We start from the raw sequence: 23,647 nt of genomic DNA, 5'->3' as shown, positions 1-23,647 counted from the left end.
AGCATCAAGATATTTTCGGAACTATAAGTTTAAATATAATTTTTAATTTTATTATCCATTCCCGCGTTGTTCCCCAAGCCAGAAAATGACCCTCCGTCTCGTGGCAGCACCACCGTCGTTCTCTCTCTTCACCTGCCGCGCCACCGCTTCCACCGCTTCCACCGCCCTCCCTCCGCCGACGCCGACGCCAACGCCAGCTTCTTCAACTCCACCGTCCCTGCCGTTAACGTGTGCACTTCACTGCCCGCACTTCCAATCGTACGGTCCTCAGTTACTCAATCTCATTTCATATTTTCCGTTTTAAAACTGCAATTTATTTATTTATATTATTGTTTTTCTCAGGTGTTCGGGGTGCACGCACGAGTTCAACCTCCACCGTCCGGTTATATTGGACGACGCCACCGATTTCTTTCGGAAACACGGCGTCTCCGACTTCACATTTGACACGTGTAAACTGGTTGGTTTTCTTCGGAATTCATAATGTCTTTTTAGTTTCTCTCTTTAAAAAAAATATTTTTAATTTAGTTTTGTTTTTGTTGTAGTGGGGTTGGAGGTGCCGTGCGAAATTGGCCGTGCGTGGCTCTTCAACGGAGCCTCTTATTGGGCTCTACGAGGAGGGTACTCATAACATAGTTGACATTCCACAATGCAAAGGTCCATAGTTCTTATATCTATTTAGTTATTCCATAGTGCAAAAAAACATAATTCATATGGCGTCTGGCCTCGTATAAGTAAGAAACCTAAGAAGCTATTTTACTCTAGTTTAAATGTTAGTTAATTTCATTTGATTTTCTCAATCTTATTAAAAAATGAACTTTCATTTTCTAAATTATCTTTCTTGCTAATCCATAACAGAACAGTGCATAGTTTATACTCAATTTACACTCAAATATAAGTTAAAATGGAAAACAAACTAATTTACACTCAAATATAAGTTAAAATGGAAAACAAACTAATTTACACTAATTAAAATTGTTAATTAACTTCACCTAAGTCTGATTTAAAAAGCGAACTTTCAATTTCTAAATTATCTTTCGTGCTAACTGATGGAAGATTTCAAATTATTGTTTCAAATGAAAATATTCTTTCTTTATTTTGAAAGCCATGTGATTGATGTTGCGTGAGTTAAAGGAGTTATTTGAAATTAGTTAATGGTTATTTGGATAATGATTTCATTAAAAAGGATGGAATCAATTAAAATTGACTTATATTTTGGAGCACCTTACTAAGAGACTATATGTATATTGTTATTCTTTGAGTGCCTTCACAAGATTCGATTCCATTTAGTCCAGATTTTCAAATGGAATAGAACATAAAATGAGTTTAAAACAAAATGGTACCTTTTAATTCCCATTGTTTGGTGTACTGACAAGATATGATTTTCTTATCCTATTGTCTTTTCTATCGTATTGGTTGAACGAATTTTTTCTACTTAGGTAGAGTTTAGTTAGAAGACAACATGATGAGATAGTTATAGTTGACTTCTCTCTCGCTCTCTCACTACCCACCCTCACTTCTATCATTGTCACCACCATTGTAGTTGTTGCCACTACCACCAACACCCTTGTTGTTGTCACCTCCCTCACCCGTGCCACTGTTGTTGCCACCACCCTTATATACATTGCTTTTACCATCATCATCATAATCATCATCATCTTTGTTGTAGCAACCATCATTTTCACTATCACCATTAGTTTCATCACCATCACCATGGTTACTTTAGCAATTATCACTACTCCATTGCTTCACCTCCATGTCATCATGATAGGAACTTGGTATTATAGGGTGCCCAAATCCCACATCGAGTCGTATGGGATGTGCGATGGAGTATTTACGTTTTTTAGTTCTGCCCCCTTAATAGATAGCTTTTGAGGGTGGGTTCTCCAAGTGCTTGGGTACTTATTACTTGGTATTAGAATTGGTTGTCAATTCCTCGAAAAGGACTACCTATGAAGGGTTTTGACCTGGGAGAGAGTTGAGTGAAGTGTCATCAGTCGACTAAGTCTTATAGAGTGAGAGTTGTTTGAGATATCAACTATTGGATGCTCAATGGAGTGTTTAAGTGTTTGGTTACCCTACTTAATAGTATTACCTTTGAGGGTGGGTTTCCTAAGTGATTGTGTACTTATCACATCTCTATTGCAGCAACTATCGCTACACCATCACGACTACCAGTTGCTACTTCTGTCATCGTCATTATCACCACCACCACAACCACCTTTATTGTTGCCACAACAACTACAACCTCCTCCACCATTGTTATCATTACTAGGAGTTTTGCCATTGTTGTTATGACTCCCACAACAACTATGTTATTATTACCATTGTTACCTCCACTCTCAACGTCACCACCATTAATGTTGCTATAATCTTGTTACTGATATTGTTGTAATTGTCACCGTTGTTGCCACCACTATCTCCTCTACCACTTCCATTATCACCATCACCACCAACACCATTATATAGGACTACTGCTTCTTATCCTGCACTTATATTATACTATTATGTTCTTATCTTACTCTTCTATTCTATCCTAAAATTGTTGGAAATAATGTTGATAGATAAAAAATTTTGGTCAAATTTGGTCTCTAGCATTTGTTATTTCTTTGGTTGTGTTTTGTGAGTGTAAAAGTAGTTTGCTTTCCTATTTATTTTTAATTGTTCTCCTTGGTTGAGGTGGAATTATGTCAATTAAGCCACTATATATATTGTCTTCTGCTTGCAGCTCATCATCCTAATATTAATGCTGCTGTGGAACTGCTTCGACAGGGTATTTCCCTGTTTTGTTATTACCACTATGTTTATTTTATTTAACTCTTCAATTTATTCATATAATTATGTTTTATGTGCTTTACCTCAATATCATCATCTAGGTATTACTGAATTAGGAGTTGGGCCATACATTGAGGATGAAGGTACTGGTGATTTGCGATATGTCCAGGTGCATAACAATAGAGTAGTTGATGAATTCAGTCCATGGTTGTAGTTTTCTGCATTCATGAAATTAACCACTAGTAAATGGTTGTTTGCAGATGGCGGTGACGACGCATAATACATCTCTTCCTGCAGCTGAAAGATATATGAATGGTTACTTCTTAGTTTCTATAACTCATTCATTATGCCAAGTTAATAGATATTTTTATTGTTAATGGAAATTAATAACAATTGCTTCATTTAATTTGTATGATTTAAGGAAAGGTTCAGATTACATTGGTTTGGAATTCTAGAAATGAAAATTCACCTGGTTCTGACAAACTGAATGCATTGGCAAATGTGAGCTTGTTGCTTCCTTTCTTTTTGCTTTTATAAGTTATCCTGCCTCTTCCCTTTTAATAATAGAAAGTGATAGTCCATATGATTGATACAGTTTCTATGGAAAAATGGTGGGCCACGGAGCAGGGTTCATTTAATTCACTCTGTGTGGGCCAACTTTCAGACTTCTACTAACAATGTAAGTTCAAATTATTCTTATAAAACAAATAAATGGTTTATATGTCTTTATAATGGAAACTAGTGTGCTGCCTGTGGTACAGGGAAGGTAGATGTTGTAGTTGCAGTAGGGAAGGAAGGAGGGTCCATATATAGTTCATGAACTGCTTCGTAACACTTATCATTTGATGCTGAAAATTTAAATTACAGATATTGTTGATTCCTAATGGTTATATCTTTGTATTTTTGGGGAACAAAGTACTGCTTTGCAAGTTTTCCCTTAACATTTCATGGTGGGCAAAAATATCACTTGCAAGCAGAGTCTTAAATATTACTTCTGTGGTTGTATATGTTGACTTTGAACTTAGGTTGCCTTAAGAAAATGATATCATATGAATCGGCAATCTTTGGAATGATTTGGATATTGCTTACTCTGGATGATGAAAATTCTGATGTGTATTTGGTAAAGCATTTCATCTAGATTATAGATGAAATTTTGATAAAATTATTTCATCTGTGTGCAAGACAGCATTTTTAATAGCTTTTCACTTATTTCAATAAGCTACTCATTAGTGTTTCAAAATAATCTCCCAGATGAAACTTATATTTTACCATCTTACCTCTTAAAATAGAAATAGAAATAGAAACCTCAATGTCCAAACTCTGTTTACTACAATTATTGGATTATTCTTTTACTGCTACACTTTTTTGGATTATTGATTTAATGTTATAGTTGTTTATTATTGTTTTAATTATTCTTTTTTTTAATAAAATATTTATTTTGTATTCAGAAATGATAACTATTTTAATTTATAATGAAGAATAAATTTTTACACAAATATTTCTTGAAATTTAATTTATATAAAAAATTAGATTATAAAAAATTAAAAATATAAATTTGTTATTATTGCAAATATGTAATTACCTAATATTAAGATTTGATTCAATAATTAATCATGTTCTTATTTTCCATTTTACTACTTTCAAGTATGTCATCAACTAGTTTTATCAAAAATTTTAGCCTTGCATTTCAGCTTTAGCTGTCTTTTGAGATTTCAGTTTCCTTTTCAGCTAATTTACCAAACATAACCTGTATTTGAGGGGAAATCTTTAGATTATGGAATTTAGAAACTTTATTTTCCATTTCAGTTCTTAAATAAAATAACTCTTTTTATCCAGGGTTCCTTGTATTCCAATCATGTTAACTTTTCTTGACAACTTATGATTACTTCATCATGAATAGTGCTGGGCATAATTTTTCTAAAAAAATCATACCTCTGAATTTCTTACTTGATGGCTCAGATAATTTTTGGGAATAGATGGAGACATCTTCTTGGAGAAAGAGATTTTTGGGAACATGTTGGTGGAATTGATGTATCCTTGGCACCTTCTTGTTTTGGCCAGGCAAACACACGGGTAAAGATTTTTAATTTAGTGGATCTTCATAATTTATACGGAATACTGCATATAATCCATCTTTTTGAACTAGTTACTATTGAAGCTTGTACACTGGATACATTTATTGTGTAAATAAATTAATCTTTATATATACATGCATATTTTTGGTATTGGCGTATCAAGATATATTTCCATATATCTAAACACTGTTATGTTTGGCATGTGTTACAGAGCAAGCCTTGGTGAAAAAGTAAGGTTGTTGCCTTGTGACATTATAGGTTCAAATCTTGGAAGCAACATGTGCAGGGTAGACTGTGTATCTATCCTCCCCAAAATCCATTAGGTGTACCGCCTTGCACTCTAACTCACCTTTTGATGCTTAGGATGTGTTTAAACAATTTCTTTTAGGATAGTTAAAAACATGTTTCGTTACTAGTGTCAGCCAATTTTCTTTCCAAGAACGTTATATTTAGGTCTCACCGTCTCATCTTAGTGTGTCAATGTGGGTATTATGATTTTCATGAGTGAGATGTGTGTTGGACACAGCAGGTTGTGTTTCTAGTGCTTGTACTTCGTAAGTAGTGAACTGAAAGGAAAATCACAAAATAAAAAACCTGGATTAAAAAATCCCTTAACAAAATCACCGGAAAGTTGTTGATGTAATCCTAGCTTGCATGACTTTGTATCTTTTGTTTTATATTTTTGGGGTGCGGAATTTGGTGGCTAAAATGAGTGAAAGAAACTGTGAACTATTGGTGTATGGAGATAATGAAGCTTAAGAGAGGTTAGGCCAACTCCTAAGAGGTCCATGCTAAAACACTTACAAATAAGGCTAGCAAAGAGTGAGCTAAGAGACTAATTGAGGCTGAAATTTGGCATCAATTCAATAGTCTATTCAAAACTCACTTACAAGAGGGCTAGCACTTGTATTTATAGTTGTATGGGTAGCCAAGGTGCAAACTTTAACTCTAAAAACTCTCCACTCATAGAAGGACAAGTGACTCTCTCTAATTGGAGCAAATCCTCTCAAATTAGAGGTTGACAAGTATCCTCCTCTAATTGGAGAGAATCCTCTCCATTCCCATGAAGACAAATGGTCTTTTAGCATTGGTGGGGATCCTCGCCATTGAGGGGATGACATGTGGACCTTCATGCCTTCCTTGCCATTCCATGCTTTCTATTTGCACTTTAGTAATTTATATGTGCACCCTATATGGTCTAGAGTTGCATTTTGTCCAAGGAGGCCCAATTGTAACAGTGGAAAGAAATAGATGAAATATATTTCTGAAATATCTTACAAATGTGATTACAGTCTCTATTTATAGACTGTTTTACAACCTAATTAAAGAAAGAAATAATAGGCAATGAAAGCCAGAAATAATGAGTGTTTAAAGCTGTACAAATCAAGTCACTAACAAATCTGTCCTAAAAAATATAAAATGGAATCTGCACTTAATTATAACATAATTCTCCTGATTATGCAACACTCTCCCTCAAGTTGGTGAATGTATATCTATCATTCCCAACTTGCAAGTAAGATCTTCGAATTGTTTTGTGGGAAGTCCCTTAGTAAACATATCTGCCAATTTGAGTCTTGAAGGGATGTACTCAGTGGCTATAAGACCATCATCCAACTTCTCTTTAATAAAGTGTCGGTCTATCTCTACGTGCTTTGTTCGATCATGTTGAACTGGATTGTGTGCAATACTGATAGCGGACTTATTATCACATGCCAAACCCATAGGAGCTTCATATTTTATTTTTAGGTCATCAAGTATGATCTTCATCCATAAGAGTTCACACACCCCTTGAGCCATGGCTCTAAATTCTGCCTCTGCACTTGATCTTGCAACTACATTTTGCTTCTTGCTCCTCCATGTCACCAGATTTCCACCCAAGAACATGCAGTAGCCTGTGGTGGATCTCCTATCAACAATCGATCCTGCATAGTCAGCATCAGTATATACTTTCATGGATAAGTTTTCCCCCTTTTTGAATAGCAATCCTTTTCCTGGAGAGGCTTTTAAGTACTGAATAATTTTATCTACTGCCTGCAAGTGTCTTTCTCTTGGATCATGCATAAATTGACTAACCACACTAACTGCATAGGCTATATCTGGCCTAGTGTGTGAAAGATAAATGAGTTTTCCCACAAGTCTTTGATATTGTATCTTCTCCACTTTTGGGTTTTCCTCATCATTCCCAATCCTATGATTTTGCTCTATTGGCACTCCAGTGGGCTTACAACCCAACTTACCAATCTCTTTGAGAAGATCAAGGATGTATTTCCTTTGAGAAATAAAGATGCCCTGTCTCGAGTAAGCAACCTCTATCCCAAGGAAGTACTTCAGCTTCCCAAGATCCTTCATTTCAAATTGAGCAGCTAGTCTCTCCCTCAAATTTTGTTTTTCAATCTCATCATCACCTGTAATAATCATATCATCTACATAGACCAAAAGTAGAGTGAGTTTACCATTCTGAGAATGTTTTATAAACAGAGTATGGTCACCTTGGCTTTGTCGGTACCCCAAAGATACCATAGCTTGAGTAAACCTTCCAAACGAAGCACGAGGTGATTGTTTAAGACCATATAGGGTCTTCTTAAGTCTGCACGCCTTATTCCCTTCATTAACAATACCATAACCAGGTGGAATCTCCATGTATACTTCTTCCTCCAAGCTTCCATGCAAGAAGGCATTTTTAACATCAAATTGATGCATTGCCCAACCAAAGTGTGCTGCCAGGGAGAGAATAATCCTGACGGTATTCATTTTTGCCACTGGAGCAAAAGTCTCCTCATAATCGATCCCAAAGGTTTGAGTGTACCCTTTTGCAACCAACCTTGCTTTATACCGATCCAGTGTGCCATCAGACTTATACTTAACTGTGTATATCCACCTACAACCCACTGCTTTCTTATCTTTTGGTCTCTCTACAATCTCCCAAGTCTCATTCCTTTCTAACGCGCTCATTTCTTCATTCATGGCTCGAATCTAGTTCTCATCTTTTAAGGCTTCTTGTACCGATGTAGGGATTTTGATAGAATCAATAGCTGAAAGAAAACTCTGGTGCTGCATAGAAAGTTTTTCTGTAGACACAAATTGGGATATAGGATATTTGTCACAAGATCTTTTTTCTTTTCTCAAGGCAATAGGTAAATCATTTAGGTTAGGTTCAAAAGCAGTATTTAAGGTGTCCTCAAGAGTCTCACTGGTATGAGTTCTTACCTCCGGTTCAGACAATTGAAGTTGCTGTTCGACCAGGACGGGTTCTTGTTGCCTTCGCTGATATTGTTTTCCAAAATATTTGTCTTCATTATTCTTCTCTGGTAATGATGTTGGTGCAGGGTCTTTGTCATCCTCCCTAAGAATGAAATCCTGCAACAAAGGAAAAGGTGGCAACTCAAGGTCCTCAGCTTCTTGAATACTCTCCCCCTGAAGTTGAGAACTAGGAAAGAAAGACTCTGTCTCATGGAAGGTGACATCTTTGGAAATATAAACTTTACGACTTTGAGGATGATAACATTTGTACCCCTTTTTGTTGGGGGCATAACCGATGAAGACACATTTGATGGCACGAGGATCTAACTTACCCCGATAAGGACTATGAACATGGACAAAAGCAGGACAACCAAAGACACGATTCTGAAGACTATTCAACATGGGAATAGAAGGATAGAATATGGTCATAACCTGAATAGGAGTAACACCCTCTAGAACCCGAGAGGGTAATCTATTAATCAAATAAGTGGCAGTCAGGACTGCTTCCCCCCAGTAAGATCTAGGAACAGATGTTTGGAAAAGTAAAGCTCGAGTAACCTCAAGGAGATGACGATTTTTCCTTTCAGCAACCCCATTTTGTTGAGGAGTGTCCACACAGGTTAATTCATGAACAACTCCATTTTCCTCAAGAAACTTGGAAAGGTTTTGGTTCACATATTCTCTTCCATTATCAGAACGCAATCTCTTAATTGGACTTTCAAATTGTGTTTGAATCATTCTGTAAAACTTTACAAACAAGTGAAAAACTTCAGACTTATCTTTCATGAGGAATATCCAAGTAACCCGAGTACAATCATCAATAAATGAAACAAACCATTTTGCACCCGAGATATTAGGAATAGGTGAAGGGCCCGATACATCTGAATGAATAAGATCAAAAGGTTTAGAACTTTTATTACCATTGGGAGGAAAAGTTGTCCGATGGTGTTTAGCAAACTGACAAACATCACAATGAAATGACTCAGCAGACACTTTTGTAAATAAAACAGGAAATAAGGACTTTAGGGTACTTAATGGAGGATGACCAAGACGTCTGTGTTGAAGCCATATCTGAGAGGATGACCAAGATTCACGACCTTGCTGAAGATTAGAAGTGTGTGCCTGTAGTCTAGCACCCTTTTTACTTTCTTCATGCTGTAAATAATATAACCCGCCCTGCTCTTTAGCAATTCCAATAGTGTTCCCCGTGGCAAGATCCTGAAAAACACAATGGGAAGGGAAAAATACCACTGCACAATTTAAATCTTGGGTAATCTTTTGAATAGACAAGAGGTTATTGGATAGTTTGGCAACGTGAAGCACATTTTTTAAAGGAAATGAAGGTTGAAGGTGAATGTTACCACGACCATTAATGGGGGTAGTGGAACCATTAGCAACAGTAATATATGGCTTACCGGATAAAGTAGTGTAGGATGAAAAAGAAGAGGAATGAGGTGTCATAGGCGGTTTCCGGCGAGCAGTGGCAGTTCCGGCGAGCGGTGCAGTTTCCGGCGAGCGAGGGCAGTGGTGGTCGGCGGTGGTTAATGGCAGTGGCAGTAACGGTCAATGGTGCAAGGTGGTGGTGGTGGTCAATGGAGAAAGGATAAGGAAAATAGAAAGTTGCAGCAATGAAGGCTGTCCAAAAAAAAAAATTGCAGCAATGAAGGTTATCAAGGAAAATGATTACAGCAATGAAGGCTGTCAAGGAAAATGATTACAGCAATGAAGGCTGTCAAGGAATATGATTACAGCAATGAAGGCTAAAAAAAAAATTGCGGAAGCAGAGTCTCCTAGATCAGGAGCTCTGATACCAAGTGGAAAGAAATAGATGAAATATATTTCTTAGATATCTTACAAATGTGATTACAGTCTCTATTTATAGACTTTTTTACAACCTAATTAAAGAAAGAAATAATAGGCAATGAAAGCCAGAAATAATGAGTGTTTAAAGCTGTACAAATCAAGTCACTAACAAATCTGTCCTAATAAATATAAAATGGAATCTGCACTTAATTATAACATAATTCTCCTGATTATGCAACAGTAACTCTAGCTGGACTCTTTCTTTTTCTATTTACATCCTACTCTAATTGGCTCAATACATGGCCCATGAAAATTGGCCCAAAACATGGCCTAAATACAAGCCAAAAATAAAACCTATACTACTCTATACAATATTTATAAAACTAGAGAAAAATGGAAGAGCACACAACAATTAATTCTCCTTGAGATGAGAGTCTTCCCAGGTCCTTCTTCTGCTTCCATACGTCCTTCCATGTGGTCCTCCATCAGTTGTCAAGTCTGACAGTTGCTAGAGAAGTTGTCATATAAGTCTAATAGTTACTGGGAAATTTGTCAGAAAAGTGGCTGGAAGAATCACTGGAGTTCTGATAGCCTTTGGAAAGGGTGACAGTAGCTGGAAAAGTCAGAAAATGTCAACAGCCCAGTCAAATTTAGTGTGGAAGAGGCAAAGTGATGCAAACCAGACTTGGTTCCATTCTTTTGTTTTTGATTTGTCTTTGGATGGAGATGCAAGATGACTTGTGGAAGCTGTGAAGAACTGAAATTCTAGTGGAAGAATGAAATGAAAACAGTGGTTTAAGAAATCTAGAAGAGGTGGTGAGGCCAACTTCTAGAGGTGCTTAGGTTAGTCACACTAAGATGTGCTAACATGGAGTGAACTTTGACAAGTAGAAACGTCTCAAAATTTGGACAGCAATTCTATACTCAATTCAAAGTAAAATACATGAGCTGAACACATTTATTTATATTGCTGTTCAGCCCAAAAGAGAGCCAAAATTCAAAAATTCAAATTAAAAAATAAACCCTAGATTTAGAAGAGCCTATGAGAGAATGCCATGTGGTGAGTCACACTCTCCATGCTCTCCCATGTGAAAGTGTGGGCCTTCTTTGTATGTGCAGCTGATTGGTGTGCTACTTTGCTCCTCCAAGACCAGCCTAGGGTTTCCTTTGGGCCAATGGAAGCCCAATTGAAACCCTAGGTAAGTTTAAAACCCTAATCCTAGCCCTAGTTTATCCTCGGTCAAAATACAAGACCAAAAATCCTACTCTACTTGACCCAAATACAGGGCCCAATTTATTTAACATTTTTAAACTCAAATAAATCCTATTCTACTCTATATATTTATACAAACTAAAGTTTGATCCAATATTATGAGAGTTTAACCATGCTGAGCTTAGTAGTGTTACACTCTTCATGTAGTATGCTATCCAATCTCTAGTTGTTCTTCTGTGGAATGGAGAATTTTTTGGATATATTTTGTGCATGCTTTCTTCTTAAGAGTTGTCCTCTTTATTGGACCTACAACAGATAGATAAAAACCCAATTAGGTTCATTTGGCCAATAAGTCCCTAAACAAGCTCTAGGTCTTCAATCTTCTTATTTTATGATGTTGTGGCTGGATGGATTTCCATCACAAAACCTCCTAGATAGAAGAGTTTGATATCATGTGAGGAAATGTGAGAGGAAATTTGTTGAATGTGCTATTACCATGTAGAATATATCCAGTGTTGTTGTATAATTGAGGGTTACTGTGTAAGGATTGATTTGATACGCCTCTTGTCTTGCTTCCTCATTCTTCCAGGCTTTTGATACCTTGCTGCGGAAGTTACAGAGATATGTTCCATATGAATCAGCTGTTGCTGATTTGTATGCTGGAGCTGGGGTCATCGGGTTGTCATTAGCTGCCACTAGAAAGTGCAGGCAAGATCTGGATAATTATTCTGAACATCTAAAATGTTGATTTCTAACTTCGTGTGCATAATTGATTTGGAGGTTTAATGCTAGCTGTTTGACAGATCTGTCAAATGCATTGAGATAAACAAAGAGTCAAAGGCATCTTTTGAGAAGACCATTGAACGTTTACCTTCCACTGTTGACAGCAGTATTACTTGGCATCATGCAGATGCTTCAAAAGTTAGTACTGAATATCTGAAGCATCACTATATTCTTTGTTTTTTTACTTCCAATTATTTTGTTTTCTGATTCACATAACTAAAATTACTACAGCTTAAATTTTGGCATGCATGGATATTTATCAACATATGTGAAAATTTTATATGTCCATGAGGGAAATCATAGTGTTTTTTTTTAGATCTAGAAACGGATATATCCTTGTCATGTGTTATTTTGAACTGATTGTATGAAAAATTTGCAAGTAACAGGAGCCTTTTTTATGGCTTGTGGGATCAGATGTTGTTATCATTGATCCTCCTAGAAAAGGATTAGACGCATCTCTTATTGATGCATTGAAAAATATATCATCAGTCGAGCGCAAAGCGTTGTCATCTTCTGAAAGGTTCTAATTTTGTGAACCTATCTTGTTTGGTCAGTACGAAAATATTTCCCCGGGCAAGTTTCTGATTTAGTGCAAGTTAACTGCAGCTCAAACTCATCCCAGGAAGAGAAAAGACCATGGGTTTTACGTGCTAAAGAAGCTTCAGTCCAGATTGGAAGCAAACCACTACCAGCTAACATCCCTCAATCAGTGCCACAAACCCTTATTTATATAAGTTGTGGATGGGAAAGTTTTAAAGAGGTGTATGACCATTCTTAGTGTTTTATCGTCGTGCTTTTACTTATCTCTAACTTCAGTTTTCTTGATGTTAATTTTAAAATTTGTTGACAGGACTGCAAGTCATTGTTGTCTAGCAAGGCATGGTATTTGGAAAAGGCTCATGGATTTAATTTCTTTCCTGGTACCCAGAGGTATTTATGTTTTTCTTTCATTTCTTAATTATTTATAAGTTTTAGTATTTACTAATTATCATATTTTCTGTTATTCTTGCATAAAATCTAAATAGAGTCAATAAATTTCCATTTCAACTTTTTATCCATCTAGAACATAAAAACTTATATAGTTTTTATCCACTTCGACTTCTTATATTTATAATGATTCAGTAAACTATGAATCATGTACACATACATTATGGTTATGTTTTGATGAATTTTTCATATACGCTTCCAGGAGAAGAAAATAGGAAAAATATGAAATAAATTTTTCTGTAAGTTAGAGTTAGCTCATGCATAAGCTTATTTGGTATAGCTTTCTCATATTAGCTCATCCAAAATTAGATTTTTAACTTATGGATAAGCTACTTTTAGATTATGGAGAATTTTATTTTCTTTTCCTAAAAGTGCTTATTAAGAAGTTTATTCAAATAGGTTCTATGTCGTATCGATCTCATCATTGCTAATCCTTTCTAGTTTTTGAGTGGAATGTCACAGACTATTGTACAACTCATGAATGTTGTTTTTCATTTTATATTATTTTGGGGGCGGGGTGGTTGATATTCAGGTAATCAAGTTAGGCCTACAAAACATGGTAACTAATAGCTTGTTTGGTGTAGTTTAATTTGAGAAAAATAATGCCTTCTTTTTCACAATATCCTTTAGGAAGTTGAAAAAAAAAAGCAATTATTTCTCCAAAATAAACTAAAAAAAACATATACTAAATCGGAAATGGAAATATTGTTTAACACCCAGGAAATTTAAAATTGCATTTATATTTGAACTTGGGTATTTCTTACAGTACTCAGCATCCCTACCCAACCCTTTACAGTCTCCTCCCATGTCCTGGGAAGTGTGATACTGGTGCAGCAAAACGCAAAACCCACCCAGCTTCCTATAGTGGGCCCTTATTTTATTTTCGTTGTTCTGTTTTCTTTATGACCTTGCCTAGTAGGCTTTGTTTACTGCAATCCTGTCCGATATTTATACTGTTCCTTCACAAGGAACTAGGCCAATGAAAATTTCTGTTAATTTATCTTGATGTTCTTCTTGCTTTTACTTTACTTTTTCTTTTCTTTTCTAGAATAGTGGAAGTTATATAAAGGAGAAAGGGCTACAACCTGGTCACTGTCAATAGAGTGAAAACTGTTGTGGACAATGCATCTCAAAGGGACTGATAATGTTAAGAGTTCCAAGTTGAATAGGATTAACTACTTGATATGATACTTAAGCCTCAAGGTTCTCCACCTAATGTACTATTTTTTTGGTTGGGGCTACGGAAAGGATACTTATAGGCAAAAGGCAAACTGAATATTTCTAATAGATGAGTGAAGCTGAGAAAAAAAGACTACCATGGAGTCAGTGTTAATAGAGTGAAAACTTCTGTGGTCATTGGGCCTTAAAAGGGGTGACAATTTTAGTAGTCTATCATAGAGTCGGATAAAATACTTCACACGGTACATTAGCTTTGAGATTCTCCCACTTGATATAGTAGTCTTTTGGGTTGGTTCTCCCTTCTGCTTTAGTCCTAGTTTCAGACATGGCATATGTGCTTTATGTCAGTTCTCTAAAATTAGAGCATGATTAAATGCTTTCTGCGTATATAATCCATGACATGATATCTACTTTAAATATGTTCCACTCTTCCCCTTGGATATTTTTCCCCATGAAGTAAATTTATTTTATAAACCTTTTTTCTCTGCAGAACTAAATTAAGGTTATTTTGTGTAATTGGTCGTATGATCGTACACAGCATATCATCCTGCCCCACTCTTCCCCGAAAGTAAAAAAATATTAACTTTTAATTTGCACATTTGTTGCAGCATTGAAGTTCTAGCAGTGTTCAAGAGGCCTCAGAAAAAGAAATCAGGAAAGAAAAAGAAAAAACACTTGCAAAGAGCTGTGAAACATTAACTTGGACATGGTTCGATATACATACAGGTTTTCGTGTACACCAGCAAATTATGTGTAATTTTGCATGGAAGAAAGGAAATGGCAAGTTTTGTAGCAGTCTAGAGTGGAGAAAGTTTAGCATTGCCATCTGCGGTGCGGGGACTGGGGAAGTCGTTTGTATCAGGGAAAAGGGAATTGTGTTTCATCGTTTGATTAATTGTGTTGAAAGAATATTAAAATTTGAATATAGTTTCACATTGCTTTTGTATCTTATTCAACATGCTTTTGATCTAAGTAATACAAAATTGAGGAATAACTGTGGAATTAAGAAACCAACTTGCCCCAAGGGTGCTGCTTGACCATTCAATCTCAATTACTAGGAAAGCTTCAATTCCTCTTTCCTCTGCTCTTAGATTTTGCCAGGTGAGGAAAGACTGTCGAAATGTTGTGTGCCAGCAGATCTTGCCTGGTCAAGATCCCAATTACTGGGGATACCTGTGACGAAATGACATCATTTGGTTAGTCATAATTAAATGCTACAAGAGTTTTAAAAAAAATTAAAAATGAACAATGAATTTTTTTTATCTCCCTGAAATATTAACATATCTATTTCGTGTTTGAATGATGTTAATATTATCTGCTGCTTAATAAACTCACCCCGGATGCTTGATACTTGGGTACTACTAACAGATGACGAAGTCCAACTTGCCTGAAGAGAATCATTGCTTTTGCTACTGACATGCTCTCTAGCACTGTAAAGGGAGTTGTATTGGTGAGAGGATGTAGATCAACAAACATCTCCATTTCCTCGCTGGTCACAGCCACCCCTTCAATACTTCCTTCTCTCTCAGCCAGCTCTACCCAGGTAAATTTCTGTCTCACTTCCCAGTCCTCTGTTCTCCTTCTTTCTTTAAAGAACCACTTCTTCTTTAGTGCTTGGATGAGATGTGCTCTAAGAACTAGTCCATGCAGTTCTGTTGCTCCATTGGCTTGTCCTACTACTGGTGGTACTACTACCCCATCATCCATAACAGGGAAGCCATTATGCGTAGTGTTTTTCAAGACATCTACTATTTTAGCTACCTTTTCTATTCCGTGGAGGGTAACCACTGATGGCTTCACATCAACAAGTTCTCCCACAGTGAGATTTCTCATCCATGGCTCGGGATTTGCATCCATGAAAGGGAGGCCTTTCAAGTGCAGTATAATCTCATAGATACTTGGGTTGAAACTGTCTCCCACAGTTTTGGCTATTAGGAGAACAATCATTGTTATTGGTAGTAGGAGAAGATTATTGGTGAGTTCAAGAAAGATCACACAAAGGGATACCGTCATTCTCATGGAACCAGCCATGAGGGAGGCTGCACCGAGTACGGCAAACAGCCCTTGGTCAATGTTTGTAGAAGACCCCATATAGATGCCAAGAAGGCGGCCATAACCTGAGCCCATAAGAATAATTGGGAGGAAAAGCCCAGATGGCACTGCAATTCCAAAAGTAATTAGTCCTAATATGCAATATAATACAAAGAAAATTAGGAGGGACAAGGGTTGATATTCTTGAGGGGTGTTGGTTGAGAATATGTTTCGAACAGCATCATCATTAGTGGTAAGCAGCAGAGTAGCAAGATCGTTATAGAAGCCAGGTGGACAGTTGAATTGTTTGAAATTTCCGGACCGTCCATTTGTAGGGCATGCTGACTCTCGAATCGAAGAATCACATGGGGTACATTTTCCTAAGAATGGGAGACCATATTGGCATACGGATGTGAAGAGTGCAACTGCAAGACTGAGGAGGAGTTTATGTATCTTTCCTTTCCTGCAACAGTTAAAGGTAGGCATTACCTTAGTAAGAGTGTAATCCGCATTGAATCAGTTTTCGATGTGTTGGCATTTGGCATTGCTTTATTATAGAGCATGAATCCGGGATACACTTTGGGATGTAATTCTATTATATACCCTCAAGTGAGGGTGCATCAATGCATCTTTTATCTGTTACTATTGGATCTGAATAAAATAAATAGACGTTATTTATTTTGTTCAAATCCTATGGTTATGTATCCTATCTTAAAGGGTGCATTGTAGAATTCCTCATAGTTTGGGATCATGCTGCAAGTTTAATTCATTAGATGCTAGGATTGATTGATTTTGATATTGTCTATATATTTTTGGCCTTAGCAGCTGAACACACATCTTGATAACCTCATTGGGCAACTACTGGCACACATTTTCATTGGACGATGCATTTGTGATCAGTATAGAACATTAAAACATGATATTTTTTCCTGTCACTGTTATTATGTGTTTTTAAAAGTTAAGTATGTGCAATATGTTGAGACTAGGGTTGGATATCATTGCTTACTGATTTATGAGATTGTAGAGTCTGAGGATCTTGTGTAGCAGATGATTGTAAAGGCTTCCCAATATCCCGCCTATGATACCAATTACTACGACGATGACAATATCCATAAAATGGTACCTGACTGTGACATTGCTTACATCAAACATAATCAAACCTCCTTCACCAAAAAGGCCACATTTTCCAGAATGGCAGAGTTCAATGAAGGCCCTGAGAACCACCACCACCACAGCTGTGCTAAAAAAAGTTCTCCAGAGTAGAGCACTTCTCCACCAGGTTGCCACCTCTTCAAGAGCAAAGAGAACTCCACCCACTGGAGCCCGGAAAGCTGCACAAACTCCCGAAGATGAACCACAGGTGATAAGATCCCGACGGTCACGATCATTGTTAAAATATCGAAGCCAACGCCATTTGATCCTGTAATTGTCGGGGCCTCCCTGGCCTAGCAAGGAAGCAATGCAGCTTCCTATATGTACCAACGGTCCTTCTTTTCCTAAATCTAGTCCCGCAGAGACAGCTCCAATGCTTCCAATTATCTACAAGAACCAATGCATGGGATGTGATATGGATAAGAATTGAAAATAACATTGATCAGCTAATAGAGATATGATGCAAAAAGGAACTAATAATTTGTGTACAAAGTGCTGATGTTAAATGTGAACACCATTTCCATTGTAGGCACGATACGATGGTCGTGAATTTTACCAATAACAAGACTTCTAAACTTGGTCAGGGTTGTGTTTGGGAAACAATTATTTTTCAATTCAACAATTTTGTTGCTTCTGTGTTTTATGCACCGGTTTTTGGTGTCTCTGAAACGACAATTCAATCGCACTGTAACTCAGTTATAGCATCCTAATGTACTATTTAGCTGAGGAGTATAACTATTTTAATGGAATAGATTTAGTATCCAAATCTGTTTTATAGAAATTAATTAGATAAGGATTCCGGTTGCAATGCAGTAAACAACACTGGATGAGAATTGGTATCTACATTTTAATTGGTGGCTCGCTGTAACCATTTCTCTACAATAATATTCTTGCATAAATTTCATTACATAATAAGAATATATCTTACATCAAAATTTGAACTCTAATAAACTATGCGCTTAAATTTTAAATTCTCAGCTTATTATATTAAAAATTGGTCTTGTTCATCATATCTGTTATTATTTGTCTTTTAAGACTAATAAATAATAAATATTTAAACAAATATATTGAAATAACAAATAGAGAGACATAAAATACAAGCATTTCCTGAACCATTATTCTAGTAGTCATTGTATAAAATATAACAACAAAATTAATTAAAAAAAAAACTGAATTTAAATTTATCGTATATAAAAAATGTCAATTTTATCTACATTCAATGGGTTAAACAGATATAATTTACACTAATTTAAATCAGATCGAAAAATATAATGAATTTAGTCCAATTAAATGGATCTAAATTTGAAATCAAATAAATTTTATCGAATTTATATCGGATATAGATTAGATTAAAAAAATGAATTCATGCCCACCCTCATCCCTAAGCAACCCTTATAAACTGGTTTGTGGAGAGTTTAATGAGAAACGAAGAGTTTGATGCAATCAATCTTACCTTGACAATCAATGTTGTAGCACCAAACATGTTGGGAGTATCAACACCATTAAGATAAGCTTTGATTTCAGGAATTCCAGGTCCTGCTGCTGTGGGTGCAAAACACACACACAGAATAGCAGCAACAAAGGTCAAAATGAAATTCATGCCCGTGAAATATAGGAAACCTGTCAAGTACCTGTCCCATGCACATTGACTCTGTCATACACTAACTCAACACATTGTCTATAGTTAAAATATCTATAAATCATGACATGCTTGTTCTCACCTTTCTTTGTGGATGTAACTAAGAACAGCCAGAAGCTTATACCCAGAAATATTCTCAACAGCAAGATTAATGAGAGTAGCTATAATACCAGTGAGAAGTCCAACAAGGAATGCTAGTAACCATTTCAAGAATATGTACTGCAACACTTGAACTCTTGATCTGCTTCTCCAGTCATGCTTGAAAAGATCATTCTCATTTATCCTGCATACCAAAGTCTTTTCTGATTAACACCAACAAAAAATGAAACAGAAGAAAGTTTAGTATCTGACAGTATTTGGAACAGTTATCTCTGAAAGAAGATACTTGTGGAGAAGAACAAAACAAAACATTGCTTTCACTGTGGTAATGCCTTCTTACTCATAATCCAAGCTTTCTATGTAGGAGACTTTTTCTCCAACCAGAGCAAGAGGGTTGGAAGACAGTGTTCGATTCCTCTTGAGCAGTGGCTCATTCAGTGGATTGCCTTCTGGGTCTATTTCTTCTTCTCTTTGAACTTCTTCCATCTTGTGGTTGATTTTGGTGCTTTCTCCAAACTCCCTCGAATCTTCCCCCATTGGAACAAACACAGATGTGTTGAGGTAGAGAACTTTTTATAAGGGTCTCAAGTTGCTGAAGTTTGTGTTTGTTTTGGATTAGAATAAGCTGAGACACCTCACCTGTTATCTTTTAAGTCTACTTGTTCTTTGGTACTGCTAATTATTTTTTCTCTCCACAACTGTTTTATCTACTTGATTCCATCCCTTTATGAGATCATCACTCTGAAAAGTCACACGGTTCATAGAAATGATATTCAAGAGGAAATTTAGGGAAAGTAAAATGTCTTTTCAAGTGAGAGTAGCTTCTCCTAAATTTAATCTTTTTGTTAAAAAAGTTATAATATATACGTATCCTCAACCAACTCTACATATTTGTTAAGCAAGGTGTTACCTTATATAAATCACAGATTCTAGGCTAAAGACAATGGTTGGGACCAGCGACAGTGAAATACAATTGTTCTTTGCGATGAATGGATAGTGATGCATATGCCTTTGTTCAAGTCTTTATTATTATGATTATGGATGTGCTATTCAAAAATAAACTAGTTTAGCCAAATGGGTGCTTCCAACTTGCCCTCTGATGTGTGAATTTGATGGCTACATTCATACTTTTTCACCATTTTTATCCATAAGCTTTTGTTCCTTTTTCCAAGGATTCCATTCCAACAATCAAACTAAAACAAATTCAAGATTCCACCCCCTTGCAATTATTTTATACCTACCTTTCACCATTCAATATTATACACAAACCTGATCTATATATTAAGGATGGAACTAATGTATCCGAAAAATGGAACTTTAAATTCCACTAATATTGTAAGATCTTGTTGGTAACTAACTTCTTCAAATATGAGATTTCTTGGCTGAACTCTCATTATCTAATTTGACTAAATTTTTACTTGATTTATTATTGCTACTATTGTTTTACAAACACATAAACAATGGCTGGCTTTGCAATTCACAAATGATGTGATAAATGATAAGGGATCAGAACAAATTGAGAGCTTTTCCACTTTATTCTTGGGGTGGGGGTGGATCTAGCTCGTTAAAGTACTATCTTACAAAAAGATTATGTGGTTTTGTACTTTTGGTTTTGTTTAAAATCTAATACATATGCATCTATCATATAAACAAATAATTGAAAAACTATCTTTATACTCTTCAAAAAAGCAAAAGTGCATGTCATTAAGAGAAAATTATTAAAATTAAATAAAAACTAATTTTAGAGACAAAAATAATTAGTTAATAGATTGACTAAATTAAATATTATCTTAGAGATTACAAAGATTATTGGTATCTAAAGTAGTCTCTATGATTAATAAATATGATTTCTAAGTTGATATTTAATTAGTTAATAAAGTTTTAGTTACCGACTTTATAATCTAAAGTAGTTGGTAGCTAGTTAAATACCAATTTAAAAATTATTTATTAATAATAAAAATTATTTTAGATACCAATAATTCACTTATTATCTAAAATAGTATCTAATATAATCAATCTAATAATTAATTGTTTTTTCTCTCTAATTAACAAAACCATGGCAAACAAGTTGGAGAAAAGTATATTTTTGTCTATTAATAGTTGGTGGTAATTTGTATTCTTAGCTTTTATATATTTAGATAAAAGTCTTGCTATTATTCAATTCAAAATGAAATTGATAAGTATGCAATAATAATAATAATAATCAATCGTAATGTCATAATTAGTTAGAAAACTATATAAACACATTCTTTTTGAAATTATAATATTAGATGCAATGCAGAACATATACCGAAAAACATAGACTCTACACCAAAAGAGATGCAATGCAACACACTTTAATTTGTTTAATGCCAAAGGTATTTCTTTTTAGCTCACCATGACAAAAATACATTAAAAACTAATTATTCTAGAATAGTCAAGTATGAAGTAAAAAGTGATTATATCTCTTGATTGTTATGAAAAAGAGTTAATCATGTTAAAAAGATCGTCTCTATAATTTTTTGAGAAATTCAATTATAAAAATATTTTTTTACACACTAATGTATAAATAATTATAAGATAAATTTTGTTTGGATTGATCAAACATATTATGAATGAAATTTTCAAAATAAATATAAAATAATTAAGCAAGATATCATTAAAGGCAAAAAAATATTTCTCCAGAGTAGTTTAATTAAGTAACAAACTAAACAATAATAATTAATCATGAAAATAAAGGACCAAGAATTCAAGCCTCAAAAGACTATAAAATTAGTTCAATTGATTTTTACAAATGAAATTTCAGCTTATTATCTCATCATGTGAAACACGAGAATATATATATATATATATATATATATATATATATATATATATATATATATATTTTGTGTTTTTTTGTGTGTGTATGATTGAGTGTGTGAAGCTATTCGTATGGACGTGAACTCTGAATTGTTTCATTTTTAACACTAACTAATTGTTTGAGTATTTTATGTTTTAATTATAAAATATTATTTTAAACTAACTGATGAATTAAAAGTGTTTTGATAAAACCAGTTGTTAATCTAAGTGATAGTTTAAAGATGGTATGACGACATTATTATAAGAGAAAATATTAAAATAAGAAAAAGGAACTTATGATATAAAATATTTGCATGCTATTAAAATAAATTATTTATTAAATAAACTCTTATCTCACCAGAAGCAGTTTGAGAAGATAATTGTTGAGTAAGAAATGAAATAATTTATTTTCTTATTTAAATTTGAATGTTGATTCTGAAATTTTAAACTTTAATTTTTCAAAATTAATAATGATGTACTAAAAAAAACACCTAGAAGGGATAAGGATAAATATGAGAGGCATTGTGATGTGCCACGTGGCTCTTTTAATGATTCAGATGGCCATTGAGCCCTTCCAAAGGGCAACTTACAACCACATCACACATCTCTCTCTATTATTAATAGTAATCAATTTACATTCCTTTCTTCTTCATACTTCACCAATCAAAATTCTTCTAATATATATATTCTCTAAAATCAATTTCTTTGGATCCATCTCTAAAATGCTTGTAATACTAATTTTTTAAGTAATTGTGAAAATATTAATATTATAAAAAGTTTAAAAATAGTAAAAGGATTCGCTTATGTATTTAATTATTCAGGGTGAATTTTAATTTGCTAAATTTGAATAACTAGATCTAAAATTCATTTATCTTGCAATTGAATTCTTAATGTGAATAATAAAGAGATTAATAAAGAGGTCTAGTTAGATAAATAATGTTTACATAGGTTTTTCTTTTCAAAAAAAGGTTTATTGGTAAAATATCTAAATTTTATTATTCATTTTTTTTTATCTTTATTTAACTATCACCATTCTTATTTTGTTTTTTCAAAAGTTAGCAGTTGGTTAAATATTTTATGAATTGTTATGAATGAGATAAAAAATTGAGAAAAAATAATGATGAAATATATAAATTAAATTCAATGATAAAAATGAGATAATAATTGGGTGTGTGATGTGCATTGATTTGGGTTTGTTTGTCTTGTTGCGCACGTGCGAAGCATGAGTGGCAGTGGTATGAGATCCACAGACACCTAAGTCCTTGGGGCCCACTCATTGCTGAACTCCCACAACAATTATTCATTTTATGGCGTATTTTTTAATACATTTTTTTACTTTTAAAAGAGAAATTAAGTGAATTATATTTTCGAAAAAAATTAATTCTTATAAATAGTCAGTATAAAGACTTGCACTCTATTTATCATTTAAAAATCAGTTTTGTTATTATGACAGTAAAAAGGTTTATATTTTTCTTCCTCTTATTCAAATTTTCTTATTAATATTAAACATTTTATTTACAAAAGGAAAAACTATATTTAAAAACAAAATGTAGACGCTTTTTAGAAAATAAATTGAGTGTGTTCCTTTTAATACTTATTGTTTTTCCCTTTATTTTTTTTATATAACATTAATATAAAATAGTTTTTTTACTTTACTTATGACTAATCTTTCCCTAAATACTAGACTGATTATTTTTTTTTTCTTACAAGGCTATTTAAGATAATCTAAATTATAGGTCATTCAAATAATATGTTGATTTTCTCATCATAGGAAGAACTTCAAAACATTGAATCTCATTGATTACACTTTTGTGAAATAAGTTGATCAAATAAGTGATTTTATAAAATAATTTA

At 34.4% G+C, this 23,647-nt stretch overlaps 2 protein-coding genes across 5 annotated transcripts; one reads left to right on the top strand and one right to left on the bottom strand.

The window, feature by feature from the left end:
- The first annotated feature begins 85 nt into the window (after positions 1–85).
- Positions 86–15,003, top strand: LOC137813701 (S-adenosyl-L-methionine-dependent methyltransferases superfamily protein). Of its 3 annotated transcripts, XM_068616084.2 has the most exons (15): positions 86–258; positions 343–457; positions 543–654; positions 2,726–2,770; positions 2,874–2,941; positions 3,033–3,087; positions 3,194–3,273; positions 3,368–3,451; positions 4,732–4,845; positions 11,693–11,811; positions 11,907–12,024; positions 12,273–12,406; positions 12,493–12,646; positions 12,737–12,816; positions 14,661–15,003. In XM_068616084.2, exons 1-15 carry the CDS (start codon positions 86–88, stop codon positions 14,749–14,751), a joined length of 1,542 nt encoding a protein of 513 aa, XP_068472185.1. In that variant the 3' UTR covers positions 14,752–15,003. The 3 variants fall into 3 exon arrangements, 2 of the variants coding, with proteins under 2 accessions (XP_068472185.1, XP_090157079.1); XR_016520282.1 differs by lacking the exon at positions 12,273–12,406 and having other exon boundaries at positions 12,441–12,646; XM_090300953.1 differs by lacking the exons at positions 11,693–11,811; positions 11,907–12,024; positions 12,273–12,406; ... (1 more) ...; positions 12,737–12,816; positions 14,661–15,003 and adding an exon at positions 5,059–5,180.
- On the bottom strand, positions 14,964–20,025 carry LOC137813700 (chloride channel protein CLC-b). 2 transcript variants are annotated; one of them, XM_068616082.1, is made up of 6 exons: positions 19,314–20,025; positions 18,957–19,157; positions 18,689–18,866; positions 17,090–17,622; positions 15,388–16,546; positions 14,964–15,225 (listed from the first exon to the last, which is right to left on the bottom strand). In XM_068616082.1, the coding sequence occupies exons 1-6, from the start codon at positions 19,508–19,510 to the stop codon at positions 15,118–15,120; spliced, it is 2,376 nt and encodes a 791-aa protein (XP_068472183.1). In that variant the 5' UTR covers positions 19,511–20,025; the 3' UTR covers positions 14,964–15,117. The 2 variants fall into 2 exon arrangements, with proteins under 2 accessions (XP_068472183.1, XP_068472184.1); XM_068616083.2 differs by having other exon boundaries at positions 18,957–19,176; positions 19,314–19,862.
- Positions 20,026–23,647: the final 3,622 nt, after the last annotated feature.

The sequence above is a fragment of the Phaseolus vulgaris genome, chromosome 1 (genome assembly GCF_051622355.1).
Source record: "Phaseolus vulgaris cultivar YP4 chromosome 1, ASM5162235v1, whole genome shotgun sequence".
Taxonomy (NCBI): Eukaryota; Viridiplantae; Streptophyta; class Magnoliopsida; order Fabales; family Fabaceae; genus Phaseolus; species Phaseolus vulgaris.
Note: the sequence above shows the minus strand (reverse complement) of the source record. Positions and strands in the feature narration are given on the sequence as shown.

Coding starts and splice junctions, on each gene's coding strand:
- LOC137813701 (XM_068616084.2), top strand. CDS start 86: ATGACCCTCCGTCTCGTGGCAGCACCACCGTCGTTCTCTCTCTTCACC. Junction 3,088..3,193: donor AGCTGAAAGATATATGAATG/GTTACTTCTTAG, acceptor GTATGATTTAAG/GAAAGGTTCAGATTACATTG. Junction 11,812..11,906: donor GCTGCCACTAGAAAGTGCAG/GCAAGATCTGGA, acceptor GCTGTTTGACAG/ATCTGTCAAATGCATTGAGA.
- LOC137813700 (XM_068616082.1), bottom strand. CDS start 19,510: ATGGGGGAAGATTCGAGGGAGTTTGGAGAAAGCACCAAAATCAACCAC. Junction 17,623..18,688: donor CTACAACATTGATTGTCAAG/GTAAGATTGATT, acceptor TGGTTCTTGTAG/ATAATTGGAAGCATTGGAGC. Junction 16,547..17,089: donor CTCTACAATCTCATAAATCA/GTAAGCAATGAT, acceptor TAACTGTTGCAG/GAAAGGAAAGATACATAAAC.